Source organism: Sorex araneus, chromosome 2 (genome assembly GCF_027595985.1).
Source record: "Sorex araneus isolate mSorAra2 chromosome 2, mSorAra2.pri, whole genome shotgun sequence".
In the NCBI taxonomy this organism is placed as follows: domain Eukaryota; kingdom Metazoa; phylum Chordata; class Mammalia; order Eulipotyphla; family Soricidae; genus Sorex; species Sorex araneus.
Genome location: NC_073303.1, coordinates 263,583,080 through 263,598,831, shown reverse-complemented (window position 1 = coordinate 263,598,831; position 15,752 = coordinate 263,583,080). Strand labels below are relative to the sequence as shown.

Here is a 15,752-nt window from a genome sequence, read left to right as displayed (position 1 = left end):
TCCCTAATTCGCCCTATGCAGCAGGATAAAGCCGGGCATTAGGAGAAGCTCTAGGCAGAGGCTGCAACCAAAATGGCCTGTTGGGAGGTAGAGGCGGGACAGGAGGGCAGCCCTTGGGGGACCCATGAGGTAATTAGCTTGTGGAGGAGGCTGTAGTGTGAGCTGGACCTTCAGGCACAGACAGAGGGTGGGGAGTGCTCAGGCACAGACAGCTGGGGGCTCAGACACAGACAGCTGGGGGCACAGACAGCTGGGGGCACAGACAGCTGGGGGCACAGACAGATGGGGGGCCCAGGCACAGACTGCTGGGGGCACAGACAGATGGGGGCTCAGGCACAGACAGCTGGGGGCACAGACAGATGGGGACACAGACAGCTGGGGGCACAGACAGATGGGGGCTCAGGCACAGACAGCTGGGGGCACAGACAGATGGGGGTCCCAGGCACAGACAGATGGGGGCACAGACAGATGGGGATTCAGACACAGACAGCTGGGGACACAGACAGATGGGGGCACAGACAGATGGGGGCACAGACAGATGGGGGCACAGACAGATAGGGGCACAGATAGATGGGGGCTCAGACACAGACAGCTGGGGGCACAGACAGCTGGGGGCACAGACAGATGGGGGCACAGACAGATGGGGGGCACAGACAGATGGAGGCACAGACAGATGGGGGCTCAGGAATAGGCAGATGGGGAGGCCCAGAAACAGACAGCTGGGGGCACAGACAGATGGGGGGCCCAGGCACAGACAGCTGGGGGCACAGACAGCTGGGGGCACAGACAGCTGGGGGCTCAGGAATAGGCAGATGGGGAGACCCAGGAACAGACAGCTGGGGGGAGCGGCACAGATAGTTGGAGGGGGGTTTCAGGCACAGACTTTTGGATTTGGGGTGCGGAGGCTGAGACAGTTGGGGGCTCGGGCACAGACAGCTGGAGGAGCCAGGCACTATAGATGGGGGGACACAGGCAAGGACAGAGGTGGGGCCCACTATAGATGGGGGGCCCAGGCACAGACAAATGGGGGACCTAGTCCTGTCACAGCTGGGCAGAGCAGAGAAGTAGGAGGCAGTACGATGCCAGGGATGTCTCTGTTGCCCTAAGATCTAGGCTTGGAGCTGGAGCACATGCCTTGAACCCCAGCTTTGATCTCTCATGCCTCATCATTTCCTGTGTACTGCCAGGAGTGGCCCCCAGCACTGCCCCGTGCATACCACTGGCTGTGACCCCCCAAACCTAGTGTATTTATGGAAACGAGTATCCACTCTGACTTGGGACTAGAGATGAGGCTGAAGCGGGGCAGCCACCTTCCCTGGGTGTTGGATGCAGGGCAGCCTCTCCAGAGGCCCCGTGCAGCTGTGTGACTTGGGCACTGCCAGTTCTGACCACCAGTGTGTGGAGGCCATGCCATCAGAAAGGTTGAACACTCAGACCCGTGATTCTTCCTTTCGGTCTGGGGACCCTCTCCCCAGAGTGGCTGCTGATGTCCACGTCTGTGGACAAGCTGGAAGGGAGCGTCAGGGCCAGGTGCGGGTCCACCTGTGGATGACCAGGGCCAGGTTTGGGTGCACCTGTGGAGCCTTAGGCCAGGTGTGGGTGCACCAGTGGATCATAAGAGCCAGGTGTTGATGGAGCCGTAGGGCCAGGTGTGGGTGCACCAGTGGATCATAAGAGCCAGGTGTTGATGGAGCCGTAGGGCCAGGTGTGGGTGCACCAGTGGATCATAAGAGCCAGGTGTTGATGGAGCCGTAGGGCCAGGTGTGGGTGCACCAGTGGATCATAAGAGCCAGGTGTTGATGGAGCCGTAGGGCCAGGTGTGGGTCCACCTGTAGAGTACAGGCTGCAGAATCAGATGGGCCATTAGCCCTGATGTAATTGTTTGCCCTGTGTCTACCCCCAGCTTGTCAACTGCCTGGCTCCCCACTGTCGGATGGGTCTGGCCAGCCCTTTCCCAGCATCGAGGCCAGTTCTGATCACTTGGGGGTCCTGCCCTTCCTGTCCCCACTTGCTCCCCACTGGTCCCTGGCATTCTCTATCCCATGGCCCTCCTGAAACCCATGTTGCTACTTCACTCCATCCTGATGTCCTCTTACCACTTCTGCTACCTGCACTTCTCCCTTGGCCCAGTTTTGTCCATCATTTCCCTAGAAGTCTGGTGGAGTCCCCGCAGACCAGGGCCCAGAAGATGCAGCTGACTGCACCCCACATGTATTGGGGAGCCAGAGGCAGCCGAGGATTGGGAGGGCAGGTCTGGGGTGTGTGGCCCGAGCTAAGGGTCCGTCTGGGCTCAGGATTCTGGTGGTGGGGGTGGTGCAGGGCAGAGCCGCTCCACGTGGCTGCCGTCTGTGCTGGGGAGTTGGGATACCTGGGGCTGGGCTGGCCAGGGAAGGCCCCTGAGCTGCGCCGTCCTCTCTGCAGCCAAGAACACGGTGGTGCGTGGCCTGGAGAACGTGGAGGCCCCCGAGGGCGGGGAGGCGCTGTTCGAGTGCCAGCTGTCGCAGCCGGAGGTGGCGGCGCACACGTGGCTGCTGGACGACGAGCCGGTACACAGCTCCGACAGGGCTGAGGTCGTCTACTTTGAGGACGGCCTGCGGCACCTGCTCCTGCTCAAGAGCCTGCGGCCGCAGGACAGCTGCCGCGTGACCTTCCTGGCAGGGGATGCCGTCACATCTGCTTTCCTCACGGTCAGAGGTGAGTGTCCGGGCCAGGGCGGGGCTCAGTGGCGGTAGGGCAGGTGGGCAGCACCCCAAGGCCTTGCCCCTCTGTCTGTCTGTCCCCCTTTGCCCAGGCTGGCGCCTCGAGGTCCTGGAGCCCCCTCAGGATGTGTCGGTGCGTGCCGGGGAGCAGGCGCACTTCCGCTGCACGCTGAGCGAGGCTGTGCCCGTGGGAGAGGTGTCCTGGTACCTCAACGGGGCCGCTGTGCAGCCTGACGACGCCGACTGGACCGTCACAGCGGACGGTAGCCACCATGGTCTGCTGCTCCGCAGTGCCCAGCTCCACCACGCTGGCGAGGTCACCTTCGCTGCCCGAGAGGCTGTGGCCACTGCTCGGCTCAGTGTGCTCGGTGAGCGGTGTTCCGGCAGCCGGTGGGGGAGGTGACCGGCTCCTGTCCAGGGGGCCTGTCACTGGGCTGAGGCCTGTGGTGGCCACATGACTCCTTCCGGGACACAGCACAGTCCCTTGAGGGCTGACATTGTGAGGAGTGGGGGCAAGGGCAGACAAGACGCTGCAGTGCCCGTGTTGGGGGGTCTGAGGGTGCAGACCTCCACCCACTTCCTGCCATCCTTGATGTGGGAATGTGGTCTGGCCTGAGGCCCCAGGCCTCTCTCTGCTTTAAAGAACCCAGTGCCCCCAGTGTTTCCCTGAGAGGGGGCCCCGCGGTCTCCTCCCTGTCATCAGCCTAGTGCAGACTTGAGTTTGGTTATTGGGGACAGGACGGGCATTGAAGGGTCCCTGGGTGTCTCTGTTAGGTGGACCTCTGCCCTCATCTGCAGGAGAACAGGGCCATGTGATTCCTTCCTTGGGGCCACTGCAGCCCTGAGTGTGGGGCTGGGTTCCCCTGATCGGTGCCCCTCTCCACAGGCCTCCCCGACCCCCCCGAGGATGCAGAAGTGGTTGGTCGCACTGGCCACTCTGTGACGCTGTCCTGGGTGGCGCCCTCCAGTGACGGTGGTGGTGGCCTCTATGGCTATCGGGTGGAGATGAAGGCAGCCACCACGGGCGAATGGCAGCTGTGCCAGGAGCTGGTGCCCGGGCCTGAGTGTGTGGTGGAAGGCCTGGCCCCTGGGGAGACCTACCGCTTCCGCGTGGCAGCTGTGGGGCCTGCAGGTGCCGGAGAGCCTGTGCACCTGCCCCAGACTGTGCGGCTCGGTGAGTGTCTCTGTCCTGGGGATGGCTCTCGGGCCTCCCACGGCAGGGGCCTGGGGTGAGCTTGCTTATAGGACATGTGTCGTCCTGGCTGCTGTTCCCAGCAGAGCCATCAGCACCCAGCCCTGAGAGCCGACAGGTGGCAGCGGGCCAGGACCTGTGTCTGGAGTGTGAGGTGGCCGAGACAGGCGAGGTCACCTGGATGAAGGGCACGGAGCGTGTTCAGCCCAGTGGGCGCATCCAAGTTCTGTGCCAGGGCCGACGGCAGATGCTGGTCATCCGGGGTGTCACGGCGGAGGACCAGGGCGAGTACCGCTGTAGCCCAGCCCAGGGCCCCGCGCCTGCGGCATTCCAGGGTATGTGCTCCTGTGCTCACCAGAGGTGGCCGGCCCTGGGGTGTGGGGGTCCTGGCCTTTTTCTCCAGCTCTCTGAGTCAGGGGTCCACTTAGGAGGGCTTCTGTCATAGCAAGGGAAACTGAGGCTGGGGGCTCATTCCCAGAACCCTAGTGGTTTCAGCATTTTTGCGACTCAGTGTCCTGATCACTGCTGATGGTGAGTGCCTGTGACCCTGCCCTTGGCGCTCTAGCCTGGAGTTCTGCTCTCTGCAGCCCCCTGCCCAGGCCCTGTGGTAGCTCCTCCATGTCCTCTGGCTAAGGACTCTGGGTTCAGGCCTCTCAGGCTTCCTGGGGCTGCTCTGTTCCACGTCTGCAAAGACGGAGCCCAGGGGTCTGTCCAGAGCCTCTGTTTCCTGGTGCTGTGCGCTCCTTGGGGGTCCAGCAGGCAGCAAGGCCGTGTCCTGACCATCCCCAGACCTGACCCCGCCCCTGTCCTCCTCAGTGCTGCTGACCCCAGGGTCTGGGGCTGAGGTCCCCGCGCAGCCCAGCCTGCCCCCCGAGGCCGCCCAGGAGGGAGACCTGCACTTGCTGTGGGAGGCCCTGGCCCGGAAACGCCGCATGAGCCGGGAGCCCACGCTGGACTCCATCAGCGAGCTGCCCGAGGAGGACGGGCGCCCGCGGCAGGAGGCTGAGGATGTGGCCCCTGACTTCTCTGAGGACTACTCCACGGCCGACGAGCTGGCCCGCACCGGCGAGGCCGACCTCTCGCACACCAGCTCTGACGATGAGTCCCGGGCGGGCACTCCTGCCCTGGTCACCTACCTCAAGAAGGCCGGTGGACCTGTGCTCTCACCACTGGCCAGCAAGGTGCGTCTGTGAGCCAACTTGCGACAGTCATCACCACCTGCCCTCTCAGTAGCCCATCCTCCAGCTACCCACCATCCATCTGCATACACCTACATCTCCCCATCAGGCTGTCCGTGTGTCCACCCTCTACTGTCCACCTGACTGTTGGGGCTTGTCTTGATGGGCTGGCGTGGTTCCTTGGGGCCCCTCACAGTCCACCCAGTCCCCTTCTGAGGGGCGGGAGCAGGCTTGCCTTTGGCCACCACCTGGGTGTCGGGCATCGGGACCAGAGCTTGCAGGGTGTTTATGGCCAGTGGGGGCAGGGGCACGCAGGAGACTTGCACTCTCGGCTTGCCAGTTCTGGACCCATTTCCCTTCCTTCCCTGCACACACAGGTTGGGGCCCCAGCAGCCTCCTCTGCAAAGCCACAGGTGGGGCAAGGCCAGCTGGTTACGGAGCACCCCCCTCTGGGAGATCTGTCTGCGGGGGATCTGGGCGACCCCTCCCTGGACAAGGCTGCCGTGAAGATCCAGGCTGCCTTTAAGGGGTACAAGGTTCGGAAGGAGATGAAGCAGCAGGAAGGGCCTGTGTTCAGCCGCACATTTGGGGACACGGAGGCACAGGTAGGGGACGTCCTGCGTCTGGAGTGTGTGGTGTCCAGCAAGGCGGACGTGCGGGCCTGCTGGCTGAAGGATGGCGTGGAGCTGACCGACGGCCGGCACTACCACATCGACCAGCTTGGGGACGGCACCTGCTCCCTGCTGGTCACTGGCCTGGGCCGTGCAGACGCTGGCCGCTACACCTGTCAGGTGCTCAGCAGGTTTGGCCAAGCAACCCACAGTGCCTGTGTGACAGTCAGCGGGACGGAGAGCGAGGCCGAGAGCTCCTCGGGGGGCGAGCGGGACGACACCTTCCACCGGGCCGCCCGGCGGCTGCACCGCCTCTTCCGCTGCAAGGGCCCGCTGGAGGTCTCGGACGAGGAGCTCTTCCTGAGCGCGGATGAGGGCCCTGCCGAGCCCGAGGCCCCTGGAGACTGGCCCACGTACCGTGAGGACGAGCACTCAGTCTGCATCCGCTTTGAGGCTCTGGCCGAGGCCCAGCAGGCAGCTGCCCGCTTCCAGGAGATGTTCGGCACGCTGGGCATCAGGGTGGAGACCCGCGTGCTGGAGCAGGGCCCCCGGGGAGTGGAGGTGCATATCGGGAAGGTGGCGCCTGGCCCCACCACCACAGAGGCAGGTGAGCCTTTGGGGGCGCCCTGGGGTGGAGGCGTGTGCGGGGGCTGCAGTTTGAGTGAAGCGGAACCCCGCTCTGGGTCTTCCTCCCCGGGCTTCTCTGAGCCACAGGGGCCGGGCCTGCACAATGGGGGCTGACTGCAAATTCCTAGAGGGACTTGTCTTTCCCATGGGGGCCCCCAGGTTCAGCCTGTACCCTGTTTCCAATGCTAGCGACTAAGGTGACTAGGAAGGGGCCCCAGGCACCCCTGCATCTCTGGGACCAGCAGCAGCGTGCTGCAGTATCACGTCTGAATTCTGGGTGTCTGCCCACACAGCTTTGTGCCCTGGTGCTCCCTGCCCCATTTCCCAGGTCCTCTTAGTTCATGGGACTCTCCCAGGAACCCTGGGGAGAAGCCTAGTGTTTGGCCAAGGGGCTGGGTGCAAAGCAGGCACAGCCTAGGTGCAGGGTGAGGAAGGGTGTCCAGGCTGACACGCTGCCTGTCATCCCCCCAGCCCCAGTGTTCCTCACTGAGCTGCAGAATCAGGAGGTGCTGGACGGGTACCCCGTGAGCTTTGACTGCGTGGTGACTGGCCAGCCAGTGCCCAGCGTGCGCTGGTTCAAGGATGGACGGGTGCTGGAGGAGGATGACCACTACATGATCAGCGAGGACCAGCAAGGCGGCCACCAGCTCATCATCACAGCCGTGGTCCCCACAGACATGGGGGTCTACCGCTGCCTGGCCGAGAACAGTGTGGGCGTGTCCTCTACCAAGGCTGAGCTCCGTGTGGACCGTGAGTATGACAGGCGTTCCTGGGGGCTTCAGTACCAGGCAGGATCCATGAAGCAGTGGTCTTTGGTGGGCTTTTAGTACCAAGAAAAGTGTCCAGGAAGTGGTACTGGAACCAGGTTTGTTCATGGTAACTGGCTAATAGGTTTATCACCAGTCACCAGGTTTGTCCATGGTAACTCACCCCACCCTTGGGCATTTGGAGTAAAAGTTAGGTCTAGAGGTCAGGACGCTTGCCTTGCACATGGCTGACCCAGGCACCATCAGCAGTGACCCAGATGGTCCCCCGAGTACCACCAAGAGTGAGTCCTGAGCACTGCCAGGTGTGGTCCAAGAACAGAAACAAATGTTCCATTTATGTTCATGTTACAGGGACCCCACGGGTTGTAGGAAGCAGGAGCAGAAACAGAGCAGCCAACTCGTCTTATTCCCTGTATTTCTGGGGGCAGGGGTCTTGGTGTTACCATCCAGGGTTGCTGTGACACAGGCCTCAGATGGGGCATGTTCTTTCCCTCATCGCCCTGGTCAGACCAGGGGCCGGGGGAGGGGTCCTGACAAGACCCTCTCCAAGGGTGGCCTGCAGCTCTGCCCCACAGCCTGGCTTCGCTGTGACCCCACGGGGGCAGAAATGTCAGGGCCACAGCAGGGCAGCCCAGGACCTATTCCTCCATCGTGCCCAGAGCAGGACCCTCTGTGGGATAGCTGGTTGGCTCTGCCCCCAGTCCTACCACCAGTCTGGGACCACCCTGTGGTCTGTGAACGGCCCCAGGCCCTGGAATAGGGCAGGGGTGCAGGATTCTCTTGGCTGTCAGCTGCCATCAGGGGGCTCATCTGGATCCCCTTCCCCAGTTACCAGCACAGACTACGATACAGCGGCCGACGCCACGGAGACCTCATCGTACTTCAGCGCCCAAGGCTATCAGTCCAGGTAGAGGGCTCTGCCAGTGGTGGCCCTACCCGCAGCCCCCTCCTCGTCTGTGCTGACCGCAGTCTGCCTCATGGACCCCCTGCTCTGTGTCCCCTGCAGTCGGGAGCAGGAGGGTACGGAGTCCACCTCGGAGGACGGGCAGCTGCCGCAGGTGGTGGAGGAGCTGAAGGAAGTGCAGGTGGCCCCGGGCGCACGCCTGGCCAAGTTCCAGCTCAAGGTGAAAGGTGAGGGCAGTGGCTTTCCCGCAGGTCAGGTGGGCTCCCGGGACCCTTGCCCCTGGGTCACGCCGTGCTGACCACAGCCCTATGCTCCAGGCTACCCGGCACCCCAAGTGTACTGGTTCAAGGACGGGCGGCCCCTGACCGCCTCCGAGCACATCCGAATGGCTGACAGGAAGGCGCTGCACACCCTGGAGATCCTCTCGGTCACCAGGGAGGACGCCGGCCAGTACTCGGCCTACGTCAGCAACACAGTGGGCGCTGCCTACTCCTCCGCCCGGCTGCTGGTCCGAGGTGGGTGATAGAGGCTTTGTGGTCACCCCTCATGAGTAGGAGCATCATGGAAGACGGAAACCCTCAGGAAGCTGCTGCCCACACCTGCCTGCCTTTAAGACCAGGCTTGCTATCTGGTTTTCCCTGTGCCCCGTGAGATATCCACGGAGCACAGACTCTCAGGAGGGCAGGGCTGCAGCCTTTCGGGTCCTGAGGCACCAGTGGCGTGCCCAGGTGCCTGCCAACCAGGCTTTCAGGAGAGGGGTGGAGGTGCTGCTTGGTCCCCGAGGAGAGGCCCGTTGGGCTACAGGTCTTGTCCCTGCCTCTTCCAGGCCCAGGTGAACCAGAAGAGGAGCTGGCGTCAGGTGAGGCCTTGGGCTGAGAGGCAGGGGGCATGGCAGAGAGCAGCTGTGCAGGCTGCAGTGACCTGCCTGGGCTGTGCCCGGGCTCACCAGCACCACCCCGTGCCCCCAGGAGTGCATCCGCAGCTGGTGCCCCCCCGCATCCTGGAGAGGTTCACCTCCAAGAAAGTGAAGAAGGGCTCCAGCATCACCTTCTCAGTCAAGGTTGAAGGTAGGGCATTCCTGCCTCCCACCCCTGCCAGGGCCCCCGAGGGAGGCTCAGGGGGGACCCCCGTGAGCCTCTTTCTGGAGGGACTGTCCTGTCCGCTCCTGCCCGCAGGGAGTCCGGCTCCTGTCGTGCACTGGCTGCGGGATGAGGCGGGGCGAGGCGTGCTGTGGATCGGTCGGGACACGCCAGGCTACACGGTCGCCAGCTCTGCCCAGCAGCACAGCCTTGTCCTGCTGGACGTGGGAGCCCAGCACCGGGGCACCTACACCTGCATTGCCACCAACGCCGCTGGCCAGGCCCTCTGCTCTGCCCGTCTGCACATCTCTGGCTGTGAGTGGGCAGGGGGAACCTCGCGAGGACGGAGGTGGGGGCTGGGGGACCCAGAGGCTCCTGTCCTCGGGGCTCACCCTATCCTCTGACAGTGCCCAAGGAGACTGAGCCCATGGAGGACCAGGCCGAGGTGAAGGCTGCTCTCATCTCTTCCTTCCTGCAGGGGTGAGTGAGTGCCTCGGGACTGGGCTCTCGGGGAAGGGCCTCTTGGAGCCCGCAGACCAGGTCAGCTTTCACAGGTCCCGATAGCCCTGTCTGTGTGTGCCTCAGTTTCTCCATAATGAAAAAGGGCCAGTCTGGGATCTTGACTGAGGCATCTGGGTCCATCCACCACTTATCTCAGAGGCCCCCACCCAAGGGTGTGGGTGCCCAAGAGGCCTCTTAGGACTGCCCTCTTCCCCTAGGACCCAGGCCGTCTCGGCACAGATGTCGGGCTCTGTAAGTCTCACTGAGCTTGCTGGTCAGAGGACAGGTGAGTGCTGGGTGGGGGTGGGGGAGCTGGCAGCCCTACCAGGTGGAGCGTGGACAATGCCAGCTGCGGGGGGCCCTGAGGGAGGTGGGTTCTCGTGCTGTCCCGTCTCCGCTCTCCATGGCCAGATGCTTCTGGTCAGACTTGGGGTCCTGGCCCCTGGTGTGTTTGGATCCTCATAAGCAGAGTCCGAGCAGCAGCAGGACAGAACCCTGCACTCTCCTGGTGCCTCACCGTGGCCCCATTCCCTTCACACCCCCCCGGAAGCCCTCACTTGAACTCTGAACCCACTCCACGCCGGTCACTGCCCACCCAGCTCTCTACTGCCAGTGTCCAGCGACGCTCATGGTCCTCGGCTGTTCTTCACCAGGGCTCCCCTCCACCTGTGTGTCCCACCCCCTGAAGCTGAGCTCTCCTGCGCCCCCTCTCTCCAGCCCACAGCCCACAGTGACGGCTGTCCCCCGCCCCGGCTCTGTCTTCAGCCACCCTAACTGCCCTTTTGCCAGGACCCCCAGCTGCATGCCAGCCCCTCACCCCAGAGCCCTCCATGCTTCCAGCCTTGTTGGCCCTAAGCCTGTGTGCACTGTCTCCCCGAGCGTCCCCAGAGATGAGCCTGGGGGTGTGGGGGGGGGCTCAGCTGAGTGAGGTCTGGCCCGCAGGAGCGTCTCCTGCCGAAGAGGAAGCTCGCAGCCACCTGTCCCTGGCAGAGGTGGGCACAGAGGAGTTCCTGCAGAGGCTCACTACCCAGATCACAGAGATGGTGTCAGCCAAGTTCACGCAGGGTAAGGACACCGAGCAGGGGCCGATGACATGCTCGGGACAGAGCCTCTCCCCTCCCATGCTCTGAGGCCCAGGGTGGGCAGGAGGCCCTTTCACTAGCAGCCCCCTTTGCTCCTAGCCAAGCTGCAGGTTCCTGGTGGGGACAGCGACGAGGAGTCCCGGACACCATCTGCGTCCCCCCGGCATGGTCGCTCCCGTCCGTCCTCCAGCGTCCAGGAGTCATCTTCGGAGTCGGAAGATGGGGACTCCCGGGGCGAGGTACTGGGCCAAGGTGGAGGGCCAACAGCAAGGATAGGGACCATAGATACGGTGCAGTGGTTAGGACACTCACCTTGCACGTGACTGACCCAGGTTTGATCCCCTGAGCCTCGCCAGGAGTAATTCTTGAGTGCAGATCCAGGAGTGACTTCTCCCTGAGCACCGCTGGGTGTGGCCCCAACACGCACCCCTCCAACGTGCCCCCTCTATTCTCCCCTGAGATCTTTGACATCTACGTGGTCACTGCGGACTACCTGCCCCTGGGGGCGGAGCAGGACGCCATCACACTGCGTGAGGGCCAGTATGTGGAGGTGCTGGACTCGGCCCACCCGCTGCGTTGGCTCGTGCGGACCAAACCCACCAAGTCCAGCCCCTCTCGGCAGGGCTGGGTGTCCCCTGCCTACCTGGACCGACGGCTGAAGGTATTGAGCTGCCAGGGAGGGGACAGCAGAGGTGAGCTTGGAGTCCAGGCACTGACTGCCCTCTCCTGTGTCCCCGCAGCTGTCCCCTGAGTGGGGTCCCACTGAGGCTCCTGAGTTCCCTAGAGAGGCCATGCCTGAGGCTGAGTACAAGACGCGGCTGAGGTGAGGGCCTGGCAGGGCGGGCGGTGGGGGCTGGGCCAGCAGGGCTCTGAGCTCAGTCTGCACGAGTCTCCCAGGGTTGGTGCCTTCCCTCGCCTGAGTGTGGCCTTGAGGAGGAGCAGCCCACGGCAGCCTGGCCGCCACGTGCTCTCCCTCCTCAGCTCCACCATCCAGGAGCTGCTGAGCTCAGAGCAGGCGTTTGTGGACAAGCTGCAGTTCCTGGAGAGCCACTACATACAGCACCTCGACCGCTCCCCTCACGTGCCCCCTGCCGTGGCCAGCCAGAAGGCTGTCATCTTCCGCAACGTGCAGGACATCAGCCACTTCCACAGCAGGTGGGTCGGGTCAGCCTGGGCACAGCGCTGGATGCATGGTTCAGTGGACGGTGAACTTGCTGCTGGCAGTGCCCCTGAAGGAGGACAGGCGTGTCCCTGGAACTGATTCACTGGGAGCGCCCGCCTGCCGCTCCTTACCCGTGGCACGTGTGGGGACGTGTGCAGGCGCCATGCCCTCCCTGCGTCGTCAGTCTCTCTCCCTAGGCCCCTGGGCTGCCTTGGCATCTCCTAGGTGCAGGGGGCCCTGTGGCTGGCCCTGACTGTCCCCCGCCTCCACGACAGGTTTCTTCAGGAGCTGCGGGCCTGTGAAACGGATGACGATGTGGCCATGTGCTTCATCAAGAACCAGGTGGCCTTTGAGAAGTACCTGGAGTTTCTGGTGGGGCGCGTTCAGGCGGAGTCCGTGGTGGTCAGCACAGCTGTGCAGGAGTTCTACAAGGTGCCTGCTGACCCCTTCAGAGCTGCCCAGAACCCTGGGCCCAGAGTAGTGAGGAGTGCGTGTAGGTGGGGCCCCAGAGCTCAGCGTAGCAGGGGGCAGGGAGGTCCAGAGTGTGGAGTTTTGTGACGTGTGTAGCTCACGTGGCCGCCCCAGCGCCCTGACAAGTGGCTCCGCTTGCCCCGTTCCTCGCAGAAGTACATGGAAGAGGCGCTGTCGGCGGACCCCTCCCAGCCGCCCCCGCCGCCACTGCAGCACTTCCTGGAGCAGCCTGTGGAGCGCGTGCAGCAGTACCAGGCCCTGCTCAAGGTGGGAGCCGGGGGCCCGGTGGCCCTGCCTCGACCCGCCTCGCCCCTGCCTCGTGGTTGACACCCCACTTCCCCCAGGAGCTGATCCGCAACAAGGCACGGAACAGGCAGGCCTGTGCCCTGCTGGAGCAGGCCTACGCCGTGGTGTCCGCGCTGCCGCGGCGCGCTGAGGATCGGCTGCACGTGTCGCTCATGGAGAACTACCCCGGCACCCTGGAGGCCCTGGGCGAGCCCATCCGCCAGGTCTGGGGCCAGGACCCGGGGAGGCTGGTGGTGGCGCTCAGCAGCTGTGGCCGGGCTGGCAGCTGAGTCAGGCTGTTCCCCCAGGGCCACTTCATCGTGTGGGAGGGGGCTCCGGGCGCGCGGATGCCCTGGAAGGGCCACCACCGGCACGTCTTCCTGTTCCGCAACCACCTGGTGGTCTGCAAGCCCAAGCGAGACTCGCGCACCGACACCTTCAGCTACGTCTTTAGGAACATGATGAAGGTCTGTGGGCATGATGCTGGGAGCAGGGGGCGGCCCTGCAGTCTGGGCAGCCCATGACACTTCCCCGCACCCCCCCGCAGCTCAGCAGCATTGACCTGAACGACCAGGTGGAGGGGGACGACCGTGCCTTTGAGGTGTGGCACGAGCGTGAGGACTCTGTGCGCAAGTTCCTGCTGCAGGCGCGGACGGCCACCACCAAGAACTCCTGGGTCAAGGAGATCCGTGGCATCCAGCAGCGCCTTGCTCTGCCCGTCTGGCGTGAGTGCCCTGCCCCGCCCCTCCCCAGCAGCCAACTCCAACCTGACCTAGGGAGAAGCACCCTTGTGGCTGTGGGGCTGGCAGCCGGCCCTCAGTGGACCCTCCATCTGGGTTCCTTTGCCTCGAGCCCAGCCAGCCTGCGGGAAGGCATGTGCCCAGGGTGTGAGCCCCTCCATGTCCCCTTAGGCCCCCCAGACTTCGAGGAGGAGCTGGCTGACTGCACTGCTGAGCTGGGTGAGACGGTGAAGCTGGCCTGCCGTGTGACAGGCACACCCACGCCTGTGGTCAGCTGGTACAAAGGTAGGGCCTTGGGGTTGACTTTGCTGACACGTGCTCAGCCCAGGAGCTGTGTTGGGTGCCCCAGGAGTGCCCCAGGAGCCCCTTATGACACCAGGCCTGGGGACACTGAGCTTGACCACTCTAGCCGCTCTCAGGGCTGGCCCACTCGGGGCTCCCGTTCATTATGGCCAAAGGGGGAAGGTGGGGTGGCGTCAGGCTTGCTCAGTCTGACAGGAGCCCAGGCCTTCTGCTGGGGTCGCCAGGTGGGTGTGACCCTGCCCTGAGCCTCAGTGCTGTGCCCTTCTCTCTCCCAGGGAATGGTCTGAGGCCCCAGCTAAGCCAGGACATGCTTACCAGGTTCCTCTTGCATCACTGTGCCAGCCCTGGTTTTGGTGGCTCCGTCTCTGGGCAGCTGTGTTCTCTGGTTTCCCTGGGGCACATTCCACCATAGGGACAGCTCAGGGTGGCCTAGAAGAAGTAGGCAGGAAGGCTGGTGATTGGGGGCGGGGGGGGCCGTTGGTTCCTGAGAGACCTGCAGGGGTCTCCCTGCAGCAGTGCTGAGCCCCTGTCTGCCATGCACTGGGCTTGCGTGGACGCCGCCAGGTGCCACAAGCCCACAGAACAGCCATGGGTGGTCCTGTGTTGTGGTCTGGCTGGGTCCCTTCTAGCCTTGTGAGGGACCATGGTGTAGTGGCCGTCCTCTGGCACCCAGGGTGGAGGTGTACCTGTGGCCTTGGGGCTAGACTCCACCAGAAGGTCCTGTGCAGCCACAGACCAGTGTCCGTTGGGCAGTGGAGAGCCTTCAGGCAGTTCCTAGCTTCCAGAAGAGCAGCACCCCGGGGCACACCAGAGGTCAGAGTTGAGCCTGTTCCAGAGCCCCCACCCCGAGTACTGCCGAGAGGGGACCACATGGCATGTGAGCCTGTCTGTCAGTGGCTCACAGGTCTGCTCACATGTGGCAGAACTGCACAGCAGAAATACAGGATCTAGCTGCTTACTGTTTGGGAACCAGCCTGGTCAGCCCCAGACAAGCCCCAGGACCTGTGGGTGGACACAGGCTGCCATCGTAGAAACAGTAGAGCCCACAGCCATCCCCTCACCCAGGGCAGTTGCGCACTACAGGCGAAGGTGGCCGTACCTCAGGGAGGGGTGAGTGCCGATGCTGAGGGCAGAGCCGATGGCTTTATTAGAGAGCCTCTGACAACCTTGCCCAGCACCTGCAGAGCTGTGGGACGCCCCATGGTGTCCCCACGGTGACAGCAGGGGACTGTGATGTCCTCCAGGACCTGTGGGCAGCAGTTGTGAGCGGGGTCTCAGGACATCCCCCGACACCCCAACCTCATCGTGATGGAGGCTCCTCTCCTTTCCAGATGGGAAGCCGGTGGAAGTGGACCCTCACCATATCCTTATCGAAGACCCTGATGGCTCCTGTGCTCTCATTCTGGACAATCTGACCGGTGCAGACTCCGGCCAGTACATGTGCTTTGCAGCCAGTGCCGCCGGCAATGCCAGCAGCCTGGGCAAGATCGTGGTACAAGGTGTGCTGAGAGGGAGTCATGCGGGGCGCTGCCCTGGGGGCTCAGGTCCGGCAGTGAGTGCTCACTGGGAGTGGAGTCCTGATGGCCAGTGCCCTATCGGGGAGTGGGTCCTGACGGTCATTGCCCTACTAGGGAGTGGGGTCCTGATGGCCAGTACTGTTGGGGAGTGGAGTCCTGATGGTCATTGCTCTATTAGGGACTGGGGTCCTGGTGGTCAGTGCTCTGTTGGGGAGTGGGGTCCTGATACTTCCCTCTTGAAAAGTGGGGTCCTAGTGGTCAGTTTAGGGAGTGGGTCCTCATGGTCAGTGCTCTGTTGGCAAGTGGGATCTTGATGGTCAGTGCTGTACTGGGGATTGGAATCCTGATGGCCGGTGCCCTATTGGGGATTGGGGTCCTGGTGGTCAGTGCCCCACTAGGGAGTGGGGTCCTGATGGTTGGTGCCCTCTTGAGGAGTGGGGTCCTAATGGTCAGCTTCTGTTGGGAGTGGGGCCCTTGTGATCAGTGTGCTGCTTCTTCCCTGCAGTGCCCCCGCGGTTTGTGACCAAGGTCCGAGCTATGCCCTTCGCGGAAGGAGAGGAGGCCCAGGTGACCTGCTCCATTGAAGGCACCCCGCACCCTCAGATCAGGTGGGCAGCTTGACCCCATGAGTGAA

At 63.6% G+C, this 15,752-nt stretch overlaps 1 protein-coding gene across 1 annotated transcript in view; it reads left to right on the top strand.

Annotated features, from left to right (window-relative positions):
* The window catches only part of OBSCN (obscurin, cytoskeletal calmodulin and titin-interacting RhoGEF), a 113,751-nt gene that overhangs the window by 79,622 nt on the left and 18,377 nt on the right, over positions 1–15,752 (top strand). The window contains exons 57-84 of the mRNA XM_055127324.1: positions 2,422–2,694; positions 2,792–3,067; positions 3,586–3,873; positions 3,975–4,226; positions 4,708–5,072; positions 5,447–6,287; positions 6,779–7,057; positions 7,903–7,981; positions 8,081–8,205; positions 8,296–8,493; positions 8,805–8,837; positions 8,947–9,045; positions 9,154–9,372; positions 9,465–9,537; positions 9,777–9,844; positions 10,501–10,623; positions 10,740–10,879; positions 11,101–11,301; positions 11,381–11,463; positions 11,622–11,795; positions 12,078–12,234; positions 12,427–12,540; positions 12,618–12,782; positions 12,867–13,025; positions 13,106–13,283; positions 13,470–13,583; positions 14,933–15,100; positions 15,624–15,726. Of these exons, the coding sequence (XP_054983299.1) occupies positions 2,422–2,694; positions 2,792–3,067; positions 3,586–3,873; positions 3,975–4,226; positions 4,708–5,072; positions 5,447–6,287; positions 6,779–7,057; positions 7,903–7,981; positions 8,081–8,205; positions 8,296–8,493; positions 8,805–8,837; positions 8,947–9,045; positions 9,154–9,372; positions 9,465–9,537; positions 9,777–9,844; positions 10,501–10,623; positions 10,740–10,879; positions 11,101–11,301; positions 11,381–11,463; positions 11,622–11,795; positions 12,078–12,234; positions 12,427–12,540; positions 12,618–12,782; positions 12,867–13,025; positions 13,106–13,283; positions 13,470–13,583; positions 14,933–15,100; positions 15,624–15,726 (5,347 nt within the window). The remainder of the gene's footprint in view (positions 1–2,421; positions 2,695–2,791; positions 3,068–3,585; positions 3,874–3,974; positions 4,227–4,707; positions 5,073–5,446; positions 6,288–6,778; positions 7,058–7,902; positions 7,982–8,080; positions 8,206–8,295; positions 8,494–8,804; positions 8,838–8,946; positions 9,046–9,153; positions 9,373–9,464; positions 9,538–9,776; positions 9,845–10,500; positions 10,624–10,739; positions 10,880–11,100; positions 11,302–11,380; positions 11,464–11,621; positions 11,796–12,077; positions 12,235–12,426; positions 12,541–12,617; positions 12,783–12,866; positions 13,026–13,105; positions 13,284–13,469; positions 13,584–14,932; positions 15,101–15,623; positions 15,727–15,752) is intronic.